Source organism: Petromyzon marinus, chromosome 52, assembly GCF_048934315.1.
Source record: "Petromyzon marinus isolate PM22_M1 ecotype Great Lakes invasive population chromosome 52, UKy_Petmar_22M1.pri1.0, whole genome shotgun sequence".
Lineage (NCBI taxonomy): Eukaryota > Metazoa > Chordata > Hyperoartia > Petromyzontiformes > Petromyzontidae > Petromyzon > Petromyzon marinus.
Window position 1 is genome coordinate 2,922,072 of NC_133718.1, and position 19,279 is coordinate 2,941,350.

Here is a 19,279-nt window from a genome sequence, read left to right on the forward strand (position 1 = left end):
GTGGTAGAGGTGCCAGAGGAAGGCTCCGACGTCACGAGCCCTGGGGCTGAGAGGAGCGGGGACGAGGAGGAGGAGGAGAGGGGCGAGGGGCTTGGGAAGGTATGCTACCGACCGGTGCGTGTTGTGTGACCACAGCTAAGGCTCGAACAGACTGTGCTGTTTGCGAGCACCTATTAGGGGGCCGTCCATAAATAACGTCACGCACTTATGGGGGGGGGGTCAGACATTTGTTACTGTGTCACGGGGGGGGGGGGGGTTTGAGAAATGTGACGTCACATCAAAATGCGCAACTTTAAAATAAATATAGACAACACGTTCTACTTAATTATATAGACTTTTTTTTAGAAATGTTTTCTCCTACAACATCAGAGTGCAGCGCCACATTAAATACGCGCTACAATGACAATAGTTTAAAGCGATTTGAAGCATGTTTTATATATATTTTTTTTGGGGGGGGGGGCGGCAGAGCTTTGTGACGTCATATTTGAGGGGTTGTCTGACTCTTTGTGACGCTGTGATTTATGGACGGCCCCTAAGGCCGGCACGGCACGCCCTAGGAAGTTGGTGTGGCCAGAACCACGTGCTGTCACCTCCATCTCACCAGTGTTTACACCCCCTCGGCCCGCCCGACGAACTAATAATTTGAGACCGAGTCGACCTAGGGGAGGCCCAGAGCCGGGTGCCTGCTATCACTCGCCACTAATTTTGGCTGTGGCCGGGAATAGAAGTCACGGCGGTGCGCGAGGGGCCTCTTCTCCCCCGATGGTGGCCGGGGGGGGGGGGGGGCGTTGTTTCTCCGGCCACACCACCCCAGCGCGTGCGTCGTGCCGGCCCAAATTGGTGCTTCAAGTTCACTTTGTCTGACCAGGTGAGAACTTGCTAACAGCGGTTGTCCCCAACAGTCTACTATGGGGGATCTTTTTTTCTTCGTGTGTGTGTGTGTGCAGAGGCCGGCAGTGCGGTGGTGAGCGCACTGCCGCGTTCCACGCCTAGCGACCTGAGCTCGATTTTCGCCCCCCCCCCAACGCACATCAGCGGCGAGTTATATATCAGCACCGGCCTTGTGTCTCCCTTAGATCGACTCAGTGTGTAAACGTCAACACTGAGGGGTACGACAGCGCCGCAGTGCGGCCGTGGCACTGACCGGGACACCCTCTCCGTGCCGTCCCTCGCTTAACAGCCCTCGTCCCAACGGCCTGCGTGGGCCACACGTGGTGTGGGGTGGGGGGCTCCTGTCTATGGCCTTCGCCGTGTCTGTGGGTGCCCGTTGCCGGAGGCCTACAACAAGCGCCGCGAACTGTCCCCTGCGAGGACGTTGCTGCGTGCAGAGCCGTGCCTAGTGGGGGTGGGGAGGGGGGGGTTGGGCGAATCGGGGTGACCGCCCCGGGCCCCGTGCTTTGGGGGGGGGGGTAGGGAGGGCCGCGGCTACGCTTTGACGTCACGCAGTCAGATGTAATAGTTCCGGTTTAGTGAGGTTTGCTCCGGGCTCTCGCACCCCCACGGACGGCCCTGTCGGCGTGAGCGTCTGCGTCAGTGCCGGAATCAGCTCGTGCGGGGCCTGTAGCGCGATGTTATAAAGGGGCCCTAAATTAAAAAAAAACGCATAAATATTAAAACACAAATGTTTGACTTCCATAGTAAAGTAATTGTATTTTTTTCATTTGCTATACAACCAGATAATACGACAAATCGCTAACCTTAAACACCCAGTCGTTCATAAAAGTTGAAGGCGGTATAGTACTATAGCGATAGAGCAAGTGCAGAATCAGTGAACCGGAATTTATAGCTTGCAGGATACTCCGGCGCTGGTCCGCGTGCGCACACGTCACGGGGCTGTCGCTCGCGTGCTCATTAAAGGGCCCCGCGCTTTGAAGGCGACCGGTGCGTGTCGCGTTTTACCCTCCTTGACAAATGACTTTGAGCCCGAGGCAGGAGGGCGGGGCCGCGGCATTGCCCACCCCGCCCCACTGCCCAATTTCCCTGCTCGGCTAGACTGAGCTCACGCACCGTGTGACTTAGCATCGCTGGCTAGCGCCGGACCGCTCAACAGATAGCAAGTCGAGAACATTTCAGAGAGAGAGAGATAGATACAGGGACTCCTCTACTTACGAACGAGTTAGGTTCCAGAGGTCTGTTCGCAAGTCGATTTGTTCGTAAGTCCAACTTTACTCCTGTTGATTCCAAACATGTTGTACGGCATGGACACTAAACACGGGGAATGGCTTTAAAAGTTGTATAATCTCCTGTAGATGTTGATGCCACTGGCACTTTATGTTCTGCAGTGTAGATGCCGCTGGTTCTTCACGTTCAGCAGATGTAGATGCCACTGGTTCTTCACGTTCTGTAAATGTAAATGCTACTGGTTCTTCATGTTCAGCAGATGTAGATGCCGATGGTTCTTTACGTTCTGTAGATGTAGATGTCGATGGTTCTTCACGTTCTGTAGATGTAGATGCCCCTGATTATTCACGTTCTGCAGATGTAGATGCCACTGGTTCATGTTCTGTAGATGTAATGCCACCACCACCATCTATTCCGCGGCAGTTGAACTTACGCCTCTTGGGCCGAACAAGCAACTGAGTCCCTGCCTAACCAAGGGTTGGTCAACTGCGGGTCGCTTAGCAGCGGAGAGAGAATGGTCGCTGACGATGAATGCCGTTTGTTCTGCGGCTGCCTCCATGTTTGGCGCTTAGGGATAGTGGAATGGTTCGGTTTAGCGGTGCGAGCAGCTCACAAGTCGGAAGGTGCGAGTTCAAATCCTGGCTGGGGAGCTTCACTCAGTCCCTCGTCCGTCATTACAATTAGTACCCACTTTTTCAGGAAGTCAACAAGTGGAATCTACACGCTGGCTCAGTGCTATAAATAGGAGATAATTTGAGCAGCGAATCGCTTTGAGTAGTGGCGCAAACTGCAATATGAGCCCGGCGATGTGAATTAAATTCCTGGTCACGGCTAACGCCGGTGGCGAGAGATTTGTGAACCGCTCCTGGCACCCCCACCAGCACCGACAACCCCCCGCAAGGCTGACACGACACTGGGAGAGGACGCTCATCCAGCAGCGGATCACCAAACGTTTGTAATCATAAAAAAACAATTATTTTAGTTACCAAGCTGACTTAGTAGAGAAGTGGATATACAGTTTTTACTCTCGCCAGCAATTGCCTCGGCTGCCGGGAGACCGCCGTCACGCCAGCCGTGCCGCTGCATTATTGATGGAGCGAGAGCTGCGTGCTGCTCGCGATTTCGAAATGAAACGGAGCCGCCACGGGTTAGCGGCGGTGCGTGCCGTGCGGGGCCGTTTCTAATCTTGACGGCGGTTTGACAAAAGCACCGCACCGAAACGCTCGCCTGTTAGACGGAGCTATTAAGAGTGGGCGTTCGGGTCGGTGATCCTGTGATTAGCGATCACTGTTTGGTTATTACGCACGAGATTAGCCATCTCTGTTACACGCGCGCACGAGCACACACGCGCGCGGCTTCCTCCTAGAATCTTGGGCCCGGTGAGGAATGCCAGAAGTTGAAAGATGTTGCATGGGAATGTTTGAATGTCATTCGAGACGTCGCAGACTGCTCCGTTCTTTGAGCCATTTTATCAGAAATTGTACGCAGGTCGGTAAAATAAAGTTGCCCACCCAGTTAAAAAAAAAATAACGGAGACAGGTCCTGAGCCTCGGCTCACAGCGGTGGATCTGCACCGATCATCCCCCGTGGGAGTAAAAGACGCCGGGGCTAGGGGGGCGTTTGCGTGGCGGGGTTACAATATGACCCCAGGCGCTTGTGCAGCAGTGGAAGTGGCTGTCAAGCCGGTTTAGAGGCGAGAGCTCTGAGCAGCTCAATGCGCTTGATTTGGGGGGGGGGGGGGGGGATCTGCCCGTGCTTTCGCGTGGGACTCACGGTCGGGGGGTGAGGGGGTGATGGGGGGGGATGCTTGACGTCGGCACTAATCAGGGACCCCCCGGCTCAACGCTGTGGGATGCTGGCGATGTCACCGCATCACTGGTCCCGTCCGTGAGCCTTCCATCCCATCCAGCCCACTTCCTCCTCGCACTCCGTCCACTGTGGTGTCCCCGACCTGAGTGTCCCTCTCTCGCCCTTGGCCCTTCCTTTTTCTGTTCCTCCGACTGTGCACCTCTCCCCACCTCTCCAGCTGTTGCTGCATCGATCTTCTTTGTCGGCGGGTCTCACGTTTCTGATTCGTAAACAGGGCACCGTGCGCTGGTAGGAGCCCGGTTGGTGAATTGGCGGTGGAGGTTCTGGGGAACGGGTGGTGTGCAAGGCTCGCCACTGATGTTAGCCGTGGCTAGGAATCCAACCTCGGGTCGCCGGGTTTGTGGTGCGGTGCACTAACCACTGAATCACTGCCCCCCCCCCCGCCCGCCACCAATTATTGCATTTGACTAAATCTACAAAAAAACAACGCAGACAACGATAATCACCGAACACAACAACAGCCGCCATGAACCGTCGGTGGTGTCACCACAGCGCTAGTGCCAGGCAAGGTGCACTTTGAAGCCGTCGCGTGAAGCGTCAGAAGGCTCATTGCTGGTATGTCATGCATCACTCTCCCGCTGCCCTATCACCTCCACCTTGCATTCTTTTTTCATGTTCTCATTCATTAACTCCCCGGCTGCCCCCCCCCCACTAACCACTACCTTCCGGAGCCACTTCTTGAGTTCACCAATTTCCTCGCCCCTTGATTAAGGAGACTCACAAACATTCGTATCCCCACTGATGTCCAATCTCCGTGTCCATCAGACCCCATGCCATGCCGAACGATCGATGGCAATCCGATCTCTTTAGGCGGACCGGCTACCCGGGGACTTGCTATCGGTCGCTTACACATGCGTGGTATTAAAATATTAATGATACAGTAGTCCCTCGGTTAACAGTGGCATCGGTTAGCGGTTTTTCGGTGAACGTTTCGTCTCCCATAGGGACCCCATGGTTTCGACTTAAGGATAAAACATTTCAACGGTACGGTTTTACGTCATGCACGCGGTGGAGCCAATTTCGGCCAATCCGAGTGCTCGTAAGTGGGGCTGACCCACGCCCTCAGCCAATCAGCGACGCCCATTTATGAGCGTTTAGACCTCGACTGGCTTTGCTTCCATTATACGTTTTAACTTATTTTTCAACTTTTGAGTGAATTCGATGAACAGCTATTTCGGCCAACGGTAGTTTTCGTGGAAAAGGATTCAAGAAACGTTGACCGAGGGGCTACCGTCATACACTTTATGGCCCTTCTGTCTATATCCACTGCTTGATAAGGGGGCCCTCCTCTCTCCTATGCCATACTTCATCACGATGAAGTCGTGGTGAAGTATGGTCGTTGGGCATGCACGTTGCGGGCACGGGTAGAATACCACCACTGGGTGTTTACACCAGCTGGCGAGGTGTAAGCCCACCCCCCCCCCAGCTCTCGTCAAAACTATGGCGAAGGCCGTCAACCCCGCGTGTGGGACGCTCGGCTGTAAGGCACGAAGCACAGTAACAAGGGACTTCGGGGGGGGGTGGAGGGGGGGGAGACCTCGCCCCGAACCACACCCGGGCGGGCGAGTGGAGGTGGGTGGGGGGCGGAAAGCCGACACTGCGTCCCGAAGCAATGGACACGGCACGGGACACAAAGCGTGCGGCGGCGTCGGTGCTGGAGAGGTTTTGAATTTCTCATAATGAGCCCCCACCCCGCTGCACCCCCCCCCCCTCCACCCCGCTGCCCCCCCCCTCCCGCCACCCCATATTTGCCCACTCGGAGAATGGGAAGTGGGTTGCAGAGGGGGGGGGGGCGGCAAAGAAACCCATCCCCCGGTCGAGACGGTGTGGTTTCCTAATCGCCACGATTACTCTTCACGGCTCCTCTCCGCGTGGCTCCCTCCCTCTCTCTCTCTGCGGCCAGGCGACTCAGAAGCGGCAGGCGGTAGAAGAGCCAGTGGTGGCCCGCAAACCAGACGTGGCCCGTGGACAATTATTTATCTCAGGGTGCATTCAAATGGGTACCGCATTGCGCGGGTGTTAACAGCGATTGTTTTAACCACCCTCCCCCGCTGCCATGAGAATGTGGAATTTCCATCACTGGCCAAGAGAGCTATGAATATAATTGAGTGCCGTCTCCAACCAGTGGCATGGTGCGGTTGGCATGGGCCCTGGTGCAAGGGATGATGATATATTCCCACCCCGCTGTCTGCGTAGCCCCCCGGTGCCAGGGCCACTTGAGGCTGTGAGCTCCATTGCAGTGGCAACGCCTGTACGCTCGACGTAGACTCTGTGCGAGTCTATGGGTCTCTGTGCGAGTCTGTGGGTCTATGTGCGAGTCTGTGGGTCTCTGTGCGAGTCTGTGGGTGTCTGTGCGAGTCTGTGGGTGTCTGTGCGAGTCTGTGGGTCTCTGTGCGAGTCTGTGGGTGTCTGTGCGAGTCTGTGGGTCTATGTGTGAGTCTATGGGTCTCTGTGCGCGTCTGTGGGTGTCTGTGCGAGTCTGTGGGTCTCTGTGCGAGTCTGTGGGTCTCTGTGCGAGTCTGTGGGTCTCTGTGCGAGTCTGTGGGTGTCTGTGCGAGTCTGTGGGTCTCTGTGCGAGTCTGTGGGTGTCTGTGCGAGTCTGTGGGTCTATGTGCGAGTCTATGGGCCTCTGTGCGAGTCTGTGGGTGTCTGTGCGAGTCTGTGGGTCTCTGTGCGAGTCTGTGGGGCTCTGTGCGAGTCTGTGGGTCTATGTGTGAGTCTTTGGGTCTCTGTGCGAGTGAGTCTGTGGGTCTATGTGCGAGTCTGTGTTTGTATGTTGAACTTCTTTCGCACCCTACGTAGCCCAACCACGCTAATTGAGGGTGCGGTGGAAGGACAACAAACTATGGGTCTCTGTGTAAGTATATGGTCTCTGTACGAGTCGGTGCATGTATGTATGTTGAACTCCTTTCGCACCGTACGTAGCCAACCGTGCTAATCGGAGGTGCGGGGGAAGGACGACATACTATGGGTTTCTGTGTGAATCTATGGGTCTCTGTGCGAGTCTATGTATGTTGAACTCTTTAGCACCGTACGTAGCCAATCGTGGTAATCGGAGGTGCGGGGGAAGGACAATACTATGGGTTTCTGTGTGAGTCTATGGGTCTCTGTGCGAGTCTATGTATGTTGAACTCTAGAGCACTGTACGTGGCCAACTGTGGTAATCAGAGGTGTGGGGGAAGGACGACATACTATGGGTTTCTGTGTGAGTCTGTGGGTCTCTGTGTGAGTGTGTGGGTCTCTGTGTGAGTGTGTGAATCTCTGTGTGAGTCTATGGGTCTTTGTGTGAGTCTATGGGTCTCTGTGTGAGTCTATGGGTCTCTGTGCGAGTCTATGTATGTTGAACTCTTTAGCACCGTACGTAGCCAACCGTGCTAATCGGAGGTGCGGGGGAAGGACGACATACTATGGGTTTCTGTGTGAGTCTATGGGTCTCTGTGCGAGTGTGTGGGTCTCTGTGGGAGTCTATGGGTTTCTGTGTGAGTCTCTGGGTCTCTGTGCGAGTCTATGTATGTTGAACTCTTTAGCACCGTACGTAGCCAACCGTGCTAATCGGAGGTGCGGCGTAAAGACGACAAACTATGGGTTTCTGTGTGAGTCTGTGGGTCTCTGTGTGAGTGTGTGGGTCTCTGTGTGAGTCTATGGGTCTCTGTGTGAGTGTGTGGGTCTCTGTGTGAGTGTGTGGGTCTCTGTGTGAGTCTATGGGTCTTTGTGTGAGTCTATGGGTCTCTGTGTGAGTCTATGGGTCTTTGTGTGAGTCTATGGGTCTCTGTGCGAGTCTATGTATGTTGAACTCTTTAGCACCGTACGTAGCCAACCGTGCTAATCGGAGGTGCGGCGTAAAGACGACAAACTAAACACGAGAAAGCGACGCCACCGCAGGCCCGCCACCGTTTGCGTCACCACTTTGTCCTTGCGAGAGATTTGGGGTGAATTCAGAAAGCGAACTTCCACCGTGGCACCGGAGGTTTAGTCGGAGGGTCTGCTCTGGGTAGGGTGGCGCGTTGAGTTCTACCTTCCTCCGTGTCGCGGTGGCTCTGAAAGGTTTGGTTGCCCTCACGCCATTCCCCACTACTGTGAGATTACATTTTTGTTCACGACGTTGCCGATTGTTGCGATATCTGTTTTCCCGTAACTCTGTTAAAGATTTTTTTATATATATATAAATAAAATTTTCCTTCTGTTATCATTGTGCTTTGCTGTACTCCCAAGTACCACACGTAAAGACATCAACAAAAAATAGTAAAAAATCAACTCCTGTTCGTACACCCTATAATGCTTCCACAGCACGTGCTCACTGTTGCTCAGGACACAATAAAATAGTGAAATAAACCGGCGATGTCACATAATTGCCATGCCGCTGAATTCACCCTGAAGCACATCGGGCAACGCGCTAAATCTCGCGGATTAGCCGCATTCATTTCACAAATTGTTTGATGCCTCTGCGTTCGCGGTGGTTCCACGAGCAAATTTGACAAACAAAAACTGATAGAAAATTTTGAATGATTGAAAAAAAAATCTGAACGCACTCGTCACCAGTGCTCTGGCCTGTTTGCATGTCGGCAATGTTCCAGGCAAAGGCCCCTTTTTTGCCTGAAACGTCGCCAATTATATATTTTTTCGTCTTTTTAATGCAACAGTGATGTTTATGAGTAGGTTGAGATACAAAATTTTCATTAAAAAAATATTGAACCATTTCTGTTCAGCGAGTTTGTTGGTTCCTCAGTGTTTTTTTTTTTCATCGGGACGCATACACTTGCCGACTGAGCGACGATTATCGTGATGCAACGTGCGCAAATTTTTGCAAATCCGTGGCTCCTTACAATTGTGCGCCGGTGTGGCAACGGAGTGTCGCCCATGTTGCGTTAGAGGGCAATGGCCGGTGGTGCTGGGTGGCAGAGGGGGGCCCAGTCCGCACCGGCACCGGTGCCGTGGCTCATCCACGCGCGGCGGCTAGAGGCGGATTGGGGGGGGGGGGGAGCGGCTCGGTCGGCTCGCCACGCAGTGGCCCGTCCGTGACTTCAAGCGGTGCAATACTGACAGATGCGCGCGTGTGTGTGTGCGCGCGTGTGTGGTGCATGTATATCCTCTTACAAAAAAAAAAACATTGGCAGAAGCGTCTAATTGTAGCAAATATTTTATGTCATAGCTGTGTGTATGTGTGTGTGTGTTTTCATTTCCAAAGCTTTGTCCTTGAACGTGACTTTTTCAAATGAAATATCAAATAAAAACCAGTCGTTCCGGTTTTGATCCCAAAGAGCCAGCGGTTTGAATGTCCCCGTCGAGGCGAGGTGCGTGCGCTACAAAACGAGGGGCTTTGTGTTGGAGTTTTAGGCGCGCGACGGTTTACGGCGGCTTGTTTTTCGTTTACTGCTTTAACGCTGCTACGGCGTTGTTATGAACAAAATAATGTTTAGCTCCCCGTTGCATTTTTCGGGTTTGAGGAAAGCCACTGCCTTGCGTGGAGCGCGCAGCGCAACGTCGGACACCGTGCCGAACCGAACACATGTCGGAGGGGTGAGTCGAGGCTGTAGTGAATGACGATGGAATTGAGAACCCGGGTTTAGCAACGAATTGAGACGAGTGGATCCAGACTGGAATGAATGAATGGAGAATGAATCGAGACCCGGGTGAATGATGAATTGAGACGAGGGGTTTACGACTGGATTGAATGAATGAAAAAAATGATTGAAACTGGGATGAAGAATGAATTTAGACGAGTGGATCGAGATTATTCTAGATTTGAAGCTTTCGTGACTGCAAGGAATCCATACTCTTTGGTTCTATTCGGTAAAGTCACGTAGGTAAAAAAAAATAACAAGCGTTGTTAGTGGCGTGTTTTATGCTAATTTCCTTTTCAAGGCGTTTGCCGTTTACCCCCCTCACAGCTTAAAAGGAGGCGACCAGCGCTTAGCTTGCTTCACTCCAACGCTGTCCACTGGACAGGTTGGTCCCTTCACCTGATGAAGGCCGCTTGTGTTGTGGCCGAAACGTCGTGATTTTTGTTATTTTATTTTTTTACCTACGTGACTTTACCGAATAGAACCAAAGAGTATGGATCGAGACTGTAATTAATGAATTGCGACCGGGGAAGGTGAGGTGGTGGGGGGGTGGGGGGGGAGTGGATGAATTCCGAATGAAGAACGACTGGAGTCCGAGTACAGTGGCACGGCGTGGTGCGGGCTGCCACGATTGGCCACGGACCCGCGCCGCCGCTACCGCTGGGCTCCAGAATTCCGCACCGGAGCGGCCGGCTGCTGCTGCTGCCATCCCAGCCCTAAATGTGTTCTGCAGGTGGTGGTGCTCTGCGTGCGTGGCCACGCCAGTCGTCGGGTTATACGGCAACGAGCGATGATTTGCAGCGCTTGTCTCAATCCCAGTGCTGGATGAAGGCCTCCTCCCCTCCACCACAACCCACTCCCCCCGTCCCAAACGTCGTGTTGGTCACGGACGCTTTTGTTTGACCATACTTCACCATGCTGGTCCAGTGCAGGTTCGTGATAGGTGGCCGGGGACGGAGGGAGGGGGGTCGGCTGGTTCAGATATCACACTCGCTCGCCACTGATGTTGGCCGTGAATCACGCTGGGGTCGCGCGCTCCGTGCAGCATATGGTTTTTGGGTCGTGCACTGTACAGAGTGGTCCAGATGTCTTGTGACCCCCCCCCCCACCCCCCTCAATGGATTGACCCCGAACATTTTTGTTCCCTTCGCATATCCTTTTCTGTTTAAAAAAAAGAAACCTGACTTTAAAAAAAGATATACATTTTTAGAGAATTAAATTGGGGGGGGGGGGGTCATAGGTCACAGAACATCTGGACCTCCCTGTACATTTGCTGTGGTGGTGGTGACGGTGTTTGTGATGGGCAACACACTGGACATGCAGTCCGGTGGTCACCGGTTCCATCTCCGTGCGCTTCAGCTGAGACAATGGGGGCAGGGTTCTGAAATACCCGTGCCTCTGTCCATCCAGCAGTGTGAATGTGAGTCGATCGGTAGGACGCACGCGGTGGGGCAAAGTGTGGGCAATTCCGTGGAAGAGTAGGCCAAACACCCTCCACGAGAGGGTCTCCCTCTCTTGTCGTGCAAGGCGCTCGTCACGAAGTCAGGTTCCACCGTTGACGGCCTGCGGTAGCTTGCCGGTTGGGCCACGCCATCGCTACGTGTCATCCCAAATGAGTATTGCGCGGCAACATCTGCCAAAGTGGGAACTCCACCACGGCGCACATTGGCCCTCTTTTCGAATGACGCCACGGGATCTTTAGCGTCCACCGTTGCAGCAGAGGGCGATCGGTACGTTATGGTCAACGGGATCGGGCCTGCCGGCAGATTCGAACCGCGCACCTTTTGTAACCGTGACGCAAGAGCTGGGGCCGACGAGCGTGGGCACGACATCTCAGGGCTGCACCTCTGCCTTGGCTTTCTACCGAACGTCACGGGGAGGTTCACTTCTCACTCTCCCCCCCCCCACACATCTATCCCACCCCCACCCCGCTCCGTGTGTCACCGCTCCTCCGTGCCACGTGGAACCAAAGCCAAGTTCACTCGTGCCGCCCATCACGGCTGCCAGTTAATTTGTTATTTTCATAAGTGAAACATTTTCTCTTTTTTAAGGAGGAAGCTCTTTCAAAATCATTGCGCACTTGCCAACGCGTTTTTTTTGTTTGTTGTATAATCTGCGTCTCTCCCACGTGCGGCGAGGTGTGAACGTGGAAGTGAGAGTGCCGGCGGAATGTGGGTGGTTTAGCCGGTTCGACTCCGCACACAGAAATTATTTATCGGCGTTCACCGAGGTGCGACGTGCAAACTGGGGAGACAAAGGCGGCCGAGGGGGGCTGCTGGTCACCCACCCCCTCCCTCCTCGCTGACCCCGTGCCGGCCTTAATGGGAGGAGCTCGTTAACGACACCTTCACCAACCTTCTTTTAAGGCTGTACGGGCGATCTGTGTCCTTGTGTTTTAATGCATGAGGAGTTGTTTGCATGTGTGCCATTTGTGTGTGTGTGCGGAGTGAAATCTGAACCAGTCTTGGTCCTCCTCTTCAATGAGTTGTTGTCAAACTAGGAAAGGACCCCCCATTGTCGTCAAAGGGTCCTTGCGTGTAACATCGGCAGTTCACCAGCATTGGCTCAAGCAAGCCCGGACTGCTGATGAGACGCTGTCGTGTCAAAACCGTTCCAGAGTCGTGCTCGTCTGGAATCAACGCTGCTGAAACGATGCACTCCCGGAAAGGGAAGGCTGTGTGTGCGGCTGATGGGATGTGTTAAGAAATAATTTAAATTTGTACAAATGCTTTTCACGCGATGTCCCTGTCTGGGTTGGAGAGAGCAGCCAAGTCTATTTTAACGACGACGGTGCCAAAGTTGCTGATGTACTGCACCCACTGAATGGGGAAACGTGAATGGAACACGTGGATGGGAAGAGAGATGTAGGTGCCGTTTCGCGTAGCCGGTGTAGCCGCTGTGTTCTGTGTGAGTCACAGTCGTGAGTCTTCATCTTCGCGTGCGGAGGCCACGTGGTCGTTCTCTCGCTCTGGCTGACTCGCGCAGTCAAACGGTGGAGTCAACCCCCCCCCCCCCACGTTCTTAGGTATGAAACATAAGAATAGGTTTGACCCTTTCTGGCAATAAGACAGGGGGTGTTTAGATGTCTAAACACCAAACTATAAACCTTTGGAAAGGAATCAAGTCTGCATTTACCGCACATACTTTTGGCAAAACGTGCAAACAAACATGCTCTGATAATGATACATGCATTGTCTTTGAAACTGATTGGCCTGCACGAGAGAGAGAGAGCCTTCTTTATGGCCCAGTCTCCCCATCAGTGTTAGACCAGGGAACAACGCCAAGAGGCGAACAGCACGAAGACAACCCTTGGGTCAAGCAGTTATATCTATGGGACCTTTTTTCCAGTATCCAAAATTATGAAAAATTAGGAATAGTTTTTTTTTACCATTTTTGGCAATAAAACAGGAGGTATATTCTTGGTTCTTTCGGTAAAGTCACGTAGAAGGGAAACAATAAAATGATAAAAAAATATAAAACAAGATTGTTTTCTATTTTGATCAAATAATAAAAATAATATTTTTTGCGGAGGCCACGTTTTTATAAAATAATAAAAATATTTTTTTAATATATAAAATAATAAAAGTATAAAACAATATTGTTTTATATTTTTATTATTTTATTGTTTCCCTTCTACGTGATTTTACCGAAAGAATCAAGAATATGAATCCCTGCAGTCACGAAAGCTTTAAATCAAAACAGGAGGTGTTAAGATGTCCAAACACCAATCTATTTACCTTTTTCAAGGGATCAAGTCTGCATTAAAAACACGTACATGTGGCAAAACATGCAAACAAACATCCTCTGATAATTATATATGCATGTTTGTTTGCGTGTTTTGGTATCTATTTGCTGTTCGAACATCTTAACACCTACTGTTTTATTGCCAGAACGGGTAAAACATATTCCTATTTTTCATACTTTGGCAAAAAGGTTCTGTAAATACCCCCCCCCCCGCCGACGAGCGATGAATGTTGCTGTGAGGGGTGCGAAGTTATGACTCCCGGCACCCCGGCTATATTTCAAAATAAACACGGGGGCAATGTCTCTCCACGTTAAAACAATAACAGCGGTATTTCGGACTTATTCCATCAGCCGGCACGCACGGCCGTGCCGGGTAGCGTGCCGCTGGCCAGCGTTGACTCAAGACGATCGACACTCTCGACCCGGGTTTTCGACTTTCGGGGTTTATTTAATCCTCGTTTTAATGCGGAGATGCGGATACGTGAAGGAGACATTGATTGACGATGCACTTTGTTATTTAATGATCTCCACAACGGATGCTCGCGATTGTTTCGAGTCCAATATTAATCGGCTCGGGACAATCGGTGAACTCGGTAAATCTTCTTCTTTGGTTCTTTCGGTAAAGTCACGTAGAATGAGAATAAAATAGTTTCGGCCACAACACAAGTAGCCTTCTTCAGGTGAAAGAACAGAACTGTTGGGACGACAGAGCTTCAAAAGCTTCAAAAGCTCTGTCGTCCCGACAGTTCTGTTCTTTCACCTGAAGAAGGCTACTTGTGTTGTGGCCGAAACGTCGTGAGAATTTTATTGTCTTATTTTATTATTTTATTCTCATTCTACGTGACCTTACCGAAAGAACCAAAGAGGATGAATCCTCGCAGTCACGAAAGCTTTAAATCGGTAAATCTTTTTTCGTCTCAAAGAAAAGAAAAACGCGCGAATTTCGTCACCCATTTCAGCAATAAAATCACCGCCGCATCAAATCTGTGCGTGGACTCCAAAGCTGCTACGTGGACAGCAATCGAACGTGTTCAGCTATGACGATAATGATGATGATGAAGGTAATTCAGCACTGTACCGTAGTGGTCGTTATTCCAACGTTTGGAGAGGTCACGCTGCCGTGTTTCCGACCTCAACCAGTTCCATACTTTTAGAATTACCGGTTTTATACCCAGTTCAGTATTTCTGTGTCGCTTATTTATTTATTAATATTGTTATTACTGTTCCACTTGGGTTTTTTTTTTGTTTAACCGGGAGAGCCTCACCGAGTCTCGAGACTCGTTGTCAGCAGGAGTTCTGCCGTGTCGAGTCTCACCACTATTGAGTGTTCAGCACTGGGGAGATGCTTGGCCAATCACAGTTACCCGTTCGTGCTTTAGTTTATTTGAGCTGTCGCCTCTATAAAGTGTCAAATATTTAACTGCGCGTATTTACACTCTTACGAGTGTGGTTGTTAAGAAGCGCATTTGTGTTCACTCAGAACGCGCGTGTATTGGGGTGGGAGTGGTGGCGCAGTGGTTAGCGCCCTGCGCCGTGAAACTGACGACACGAGTTCGAGTCCCTCCCCTCCCCCGTCGCGGTGCTCGCCAGCGTGGTGAAGTATGGTCAAACGCGCCCCGTGACATGAATGACGCAGGCAGGTAGGTAGGAAGGCATGTGTGTAAGTGGGCAGGTAGGGGGGTATGTAGTTAGCATGTTTACAGAAATTAGCGTGGAATTCCCACCACCGTGTGAATTGGAGATGGGCACAAATGCATTCGCATCTCGTTTGGGCATGAAATCGACGTTTAACTTATTCTAATGTGTGCAGTATCATAGCTGTTAACCCACACGGTTTTCCCGTGTTCTTGTGCAGGGAAATTGAGTTTTCAGGTCCATACGGCAACAACATTTTTTTTGTCTTATTAGTTTGTGATGGCAATTTGTAGGATGAACGTTGAGATTTATAAGGGGCACGGTGTGACCAGTCAGGTCTGAATTGGTCTGCAGCAATAAGGTAAGGGCACTGATAAGGGGGGCTGACATGTATGCAGTATTCACTTAAGAACTTTCACGGATGATGAATGGCTGATTGATGGGGGATGATGGATGGGGAATGATTATGCAAACTCCGCCCACCCCGCCGCGGACCACGCCCACTTGTCTCCGCCTACTCCTCCCCCCGCGCGCGCGCGCACGCCACTCCTCCTCGCTGCCCGCTTCTGCCCGCCACTCCTCCTCCGTTGCTGTCCGCTGCTGCTGCCCCGCCGCTCAGAAGCTTCCTTCCCTCCTTCCCTTCTTCCCTCGCCGCCGCCGCTGCTGCCGCTGCCCGTCCGGCCGGCGCTTGCTTGGCCCGCTCGCTCGCTCAACTTCGCTGTCGCCCACATGGGAACCCTCTGCGCACGGAGCGCCTCCCGAGTCACGGCGGCGGCATTGTCTCGCGCGACGATCATCCGTCTCGTGCCGTGACAAACAACAAACACAAAACCACGCGGGTGGCCCACGGAGACATCATCATGGTGAGTAGGAGTTGTTGTCGGCGGCTCGTGCGTGGCTGGGCTACGAACCCGGCAGAGACCCGGCCAACACCGGTGGCGGATTCTTCCGAACCTGTCCCGGGCCTCCCCTAGGTCGGCTCGGCCTCAAATGAGTAACCTTGCGCGGTGCGTAAAACATCGCCGCTGGGGAGACAAAGGCGGCCGGGCGTGGTGGTGGTCACCCATCCCCCTCGTGTGCCCTTGCCGGCCTTCGTAGGCGCGACTCGCTCACAGCACTTGCCCCTACAGTCTGTTAAGGCTACACGGGGGATCTTCGTCTTTGCTGTCACGCGTTCATAGTTTACACAATTTTACTGTAATGTGCTTGAATGGCGTGGCTCAAGAGGGAAGCAAGAGTGAGCGATTTGAAGACGTATGCCTGTTCTAATCCCGGTAGTGGGGGGTTGGCCCAGCCCATCACTCCCCTCTGGGGTCGATAAAATGAGCACCGCTCTCTGGGGAAGTCAACAGTTGGCTGTCTTGTGGTTAGCCAAGCCCCTGCCATGGTAACGCGGAATTTCCACCACTGGCTCAGGTTGCTGTAAAGTAAACCACTAGATGAGTACTCGTACCGTGATGTTCATTTTAGCAGGGAATCAGGAATTTAATAAATAAAGTACGGGTACAGTCAACGTGTGTTGTATACACGTTGTGTGTCTGTCATAACTATCAACAAACCCTTATCGGTGCCCTGCCTTATTATTACAGACCAATTCAGACCGTATTGGTCACCCAGTGACCCTGTTCAATCTCAAAGTTCAACCTGCAAAGTCCCATCACAAGGGAGAAACACCAAAAAAATTGGCGCAATTCTTATTTTTTTTTTAAACCCAATTTCTCTGTACAAGAATACGGGTAAACCGTATGGGCTGACAGCTATGGTGTGTACACACACACACTATGATGCACTGCTCTATAAGTCCAACATTACCGAGTTAAATTCCTTGCCACGGCATCACGCCACCGGTGAATATTCGCCACCGGTCATGTAGCTGAAGTATGGTTGACTCTGCCTGAAATTGGGGCCTGGAGCAGTGCGTAAAGACATGAGTGACGAGCGAGACAACGCGAAGGGACATCCTGCGTGTTGCAAACTACGTACCCCGCCACCTCGCCTGCTCTTCCAGCCTTAATAGGTGCTTGCTAATTGTTTTTGAAGTGCTATTGCTATTCATCCTCTTTGTGCTGCTGTGACGAGTGGATTGTCATCGTGCCGAATTCGACCGCGTATGTTTTCGTGCTAACCGCCGACCCACGCTGACCGGCGTGGGGAAGTATGGTCAAATAACCCACGGCGATCCTCGCGCCACGTAGGGAAAGCCAACTGGTGCGGCTGTAGATTGACAACGTTTTTGTTTCTTGTGCACGATTTGTAATGTTGTAATTGAACTGTGCACGCGTCTTGTATTTATGTACTGTGTGTGTGTTGGTGGTGATTGGCACAGTAGGGGGGTAACAGCTGGTGGTGCATCTACCTGTCATCTCAATCAGCCATCCCATGGCACCTGCTGGGTCTGTCCCGAGACCTCCTCCTGTCAGCAGAGAGCCTTCGACACTTCACGTGGTCTCAAAGTGCGCCTAGCCTGGATACAGGCGCCGTGGTGATTTCACCGTCACCTAGTGGCAAACGACGGGTGTTGTTTGGAGGGGGTTGCGTATGCCTTGTGTGTGTTTCATTGTTTTTATATTCCGTGTAATTGTGGGGGGCTGGGGATGTGTGGAGCGGTGGTGCAATGGTTAGCGCGATGGCTCTGTGACCTGGAATTGGAGTCCCGGGCCAAGGCTGACACCAATGGCGCGTGTTTAGTCTCAGCCGGTCTTGGGGGTCCTCTTCATCAATCCGCGCTGAGCGGCGGAGGTGGAGTTATGGATTGAACGATACTGGCAGTCCCTGAGTCGTGGTTTGACACAGGGCTGTGCATTGTGTGTAATAATGTTGTGTGTGTGTTGTGTACATGTAATATGAATGTGTGTGTGTGGGGAGCGGTGGTGTAGCGGTTAGCGCGCTGCACTACGAACCCGGCCACCTGAGTTCAATTCCCGGCTCGCGGACAAGATTGGTGATGATTATCTATACCGGTCCTGGGCCTCCACTCGGTCGACTCGGCCTCAAGTGAGTACCTGGTGCGGTGTGTAAACGTCGCAACTGGGGAGACAAAGGCGGCCGGGCGTGGTGCTGGCCACCCACCCCTTCATGTGCCGTGTCGGCCTTCGTAGGTGCTCGCTAACAGCACTTGTCCCTACAGTCTGTTAAGACTATACGGGGGATCTTTGTCTTTTTTTGTATACATGTAATGTGTGTGTATGTTGTATACATCTAATTGTGTGTGTGTGTGTGCACGTGCGGTGTGCTCGTGTGTAATGGGAACAATGTATAATCTGTGTACAGGGACTCTGCTACTTACAAACTTTTTGAGATACGAACAAACCTGTCTGTATGTCCAGTTGCCTATTCAGACCGAGAGTCGTAAGTTCAACTGCCGCGCAATAGATGGTGGTGGTGACATCTGCATCTCCATAATATGAAGAACCAGTGGCATCTACAGAATGTGAAGAAACAGTGGCATCTACATGAGCAGAACGTGAAGAGCCAGTGGCATCTACATTTACAGGAGATGATACAACTTTTAAAGCCATTCCCCGTGTTGAGTGTACAATGCCGTACCACATGTTTAGAATCGACAGGAGTAAAGTTGGACTTACGAACAGACCTCTGTAACCTAACTTGTTCGTAAGTCGAAGAGTCCCTGTATAATACAGTGTACGTTCCTTATCCGTTCCTGCCTTAGTTTGGCTCCGAAAACCATGAGCATGTTCTACAAAAATAATCATAATCAGCCAGTCCATCTGACGATGGATGGCACAAACTGGTATTTTCATTTTCCTATCCGTGCCTTAACAAAACAATGTGTGTGTGTGATACTACTGCAGTATTTAGAACGTTTCCGTGCGTTGTACATATTTGAAGGTCGCACCGAGTATTTGGGCAAGTAAAAAGTGGGCAGCAGATGATTGTAACTCCGGTGTCGGGGCCCTGTTTTATGTCAACACGCCGTGCGGTACGCGTGCGGCGAGTTCCTGGTCACACGGAGTGCAAACATCGGCCGCTGGAAAGACAAAGGCGGCCGGCGGTGCGCATGGTGGTCACAGCCGCTCTGTGCCATGCCAGCCTTGTAATGTGCGCGTGTTCGGCCGTGTGGGAAGCGGTGGTGAAGTGGTTAGCGCGCTGGCCACCCCAACCCCACTCGTGTGCCGTGCCGGGCCTTCATAGGTGCTGTTCGCAAACAGCACTTGGCCCCCTACAGTGTGTTCAGGCCCGATGGGGGACTCTTTATCTTCGCGTGTTTTTTTTTCCTTCTCAATTACTCCACGCAAACACAGGCTGGAAGCGAGAGGTGGGATGGATGCTGTGTGTGGGGTGGGGTGGGCGGTGATTTACGACCCACGGTTAAACAAAAACGGGGGTAG

The 19,279-nt window shown here is 52.1% G+C and overlaps 1 protein-coding gene across 4 annotated transcripts in view; it reads left to right on the plus strand.

Annotated features, from left to right (window-relative positions):
- Window positions 1–19,279, plus strand: part of LOC116953529 (rho guanine nucleotide exchange factor 18-like) — a 166,045-nt gene that overhangs the window by 39,578 nt on the left and 107,188 nt on the right. For 2 of the 4 annotated variants that reach the window (XM_032973801.2, XM_032973802.2), the window contains exon 3: window positions 2–99. In XM_032973801.2, the coding sequence (XP_032829692.1) occupies window positions 2–99 (98 nt within the window). Of the gene's footprint in view, window position 1; window positions 100–15,451; window positions 15,794–19,279 lie in introns of those variants that run through there. The other 2 variants (XM_032973806.2, XM_032973805.2) reach the window with 1 other exon arrangement.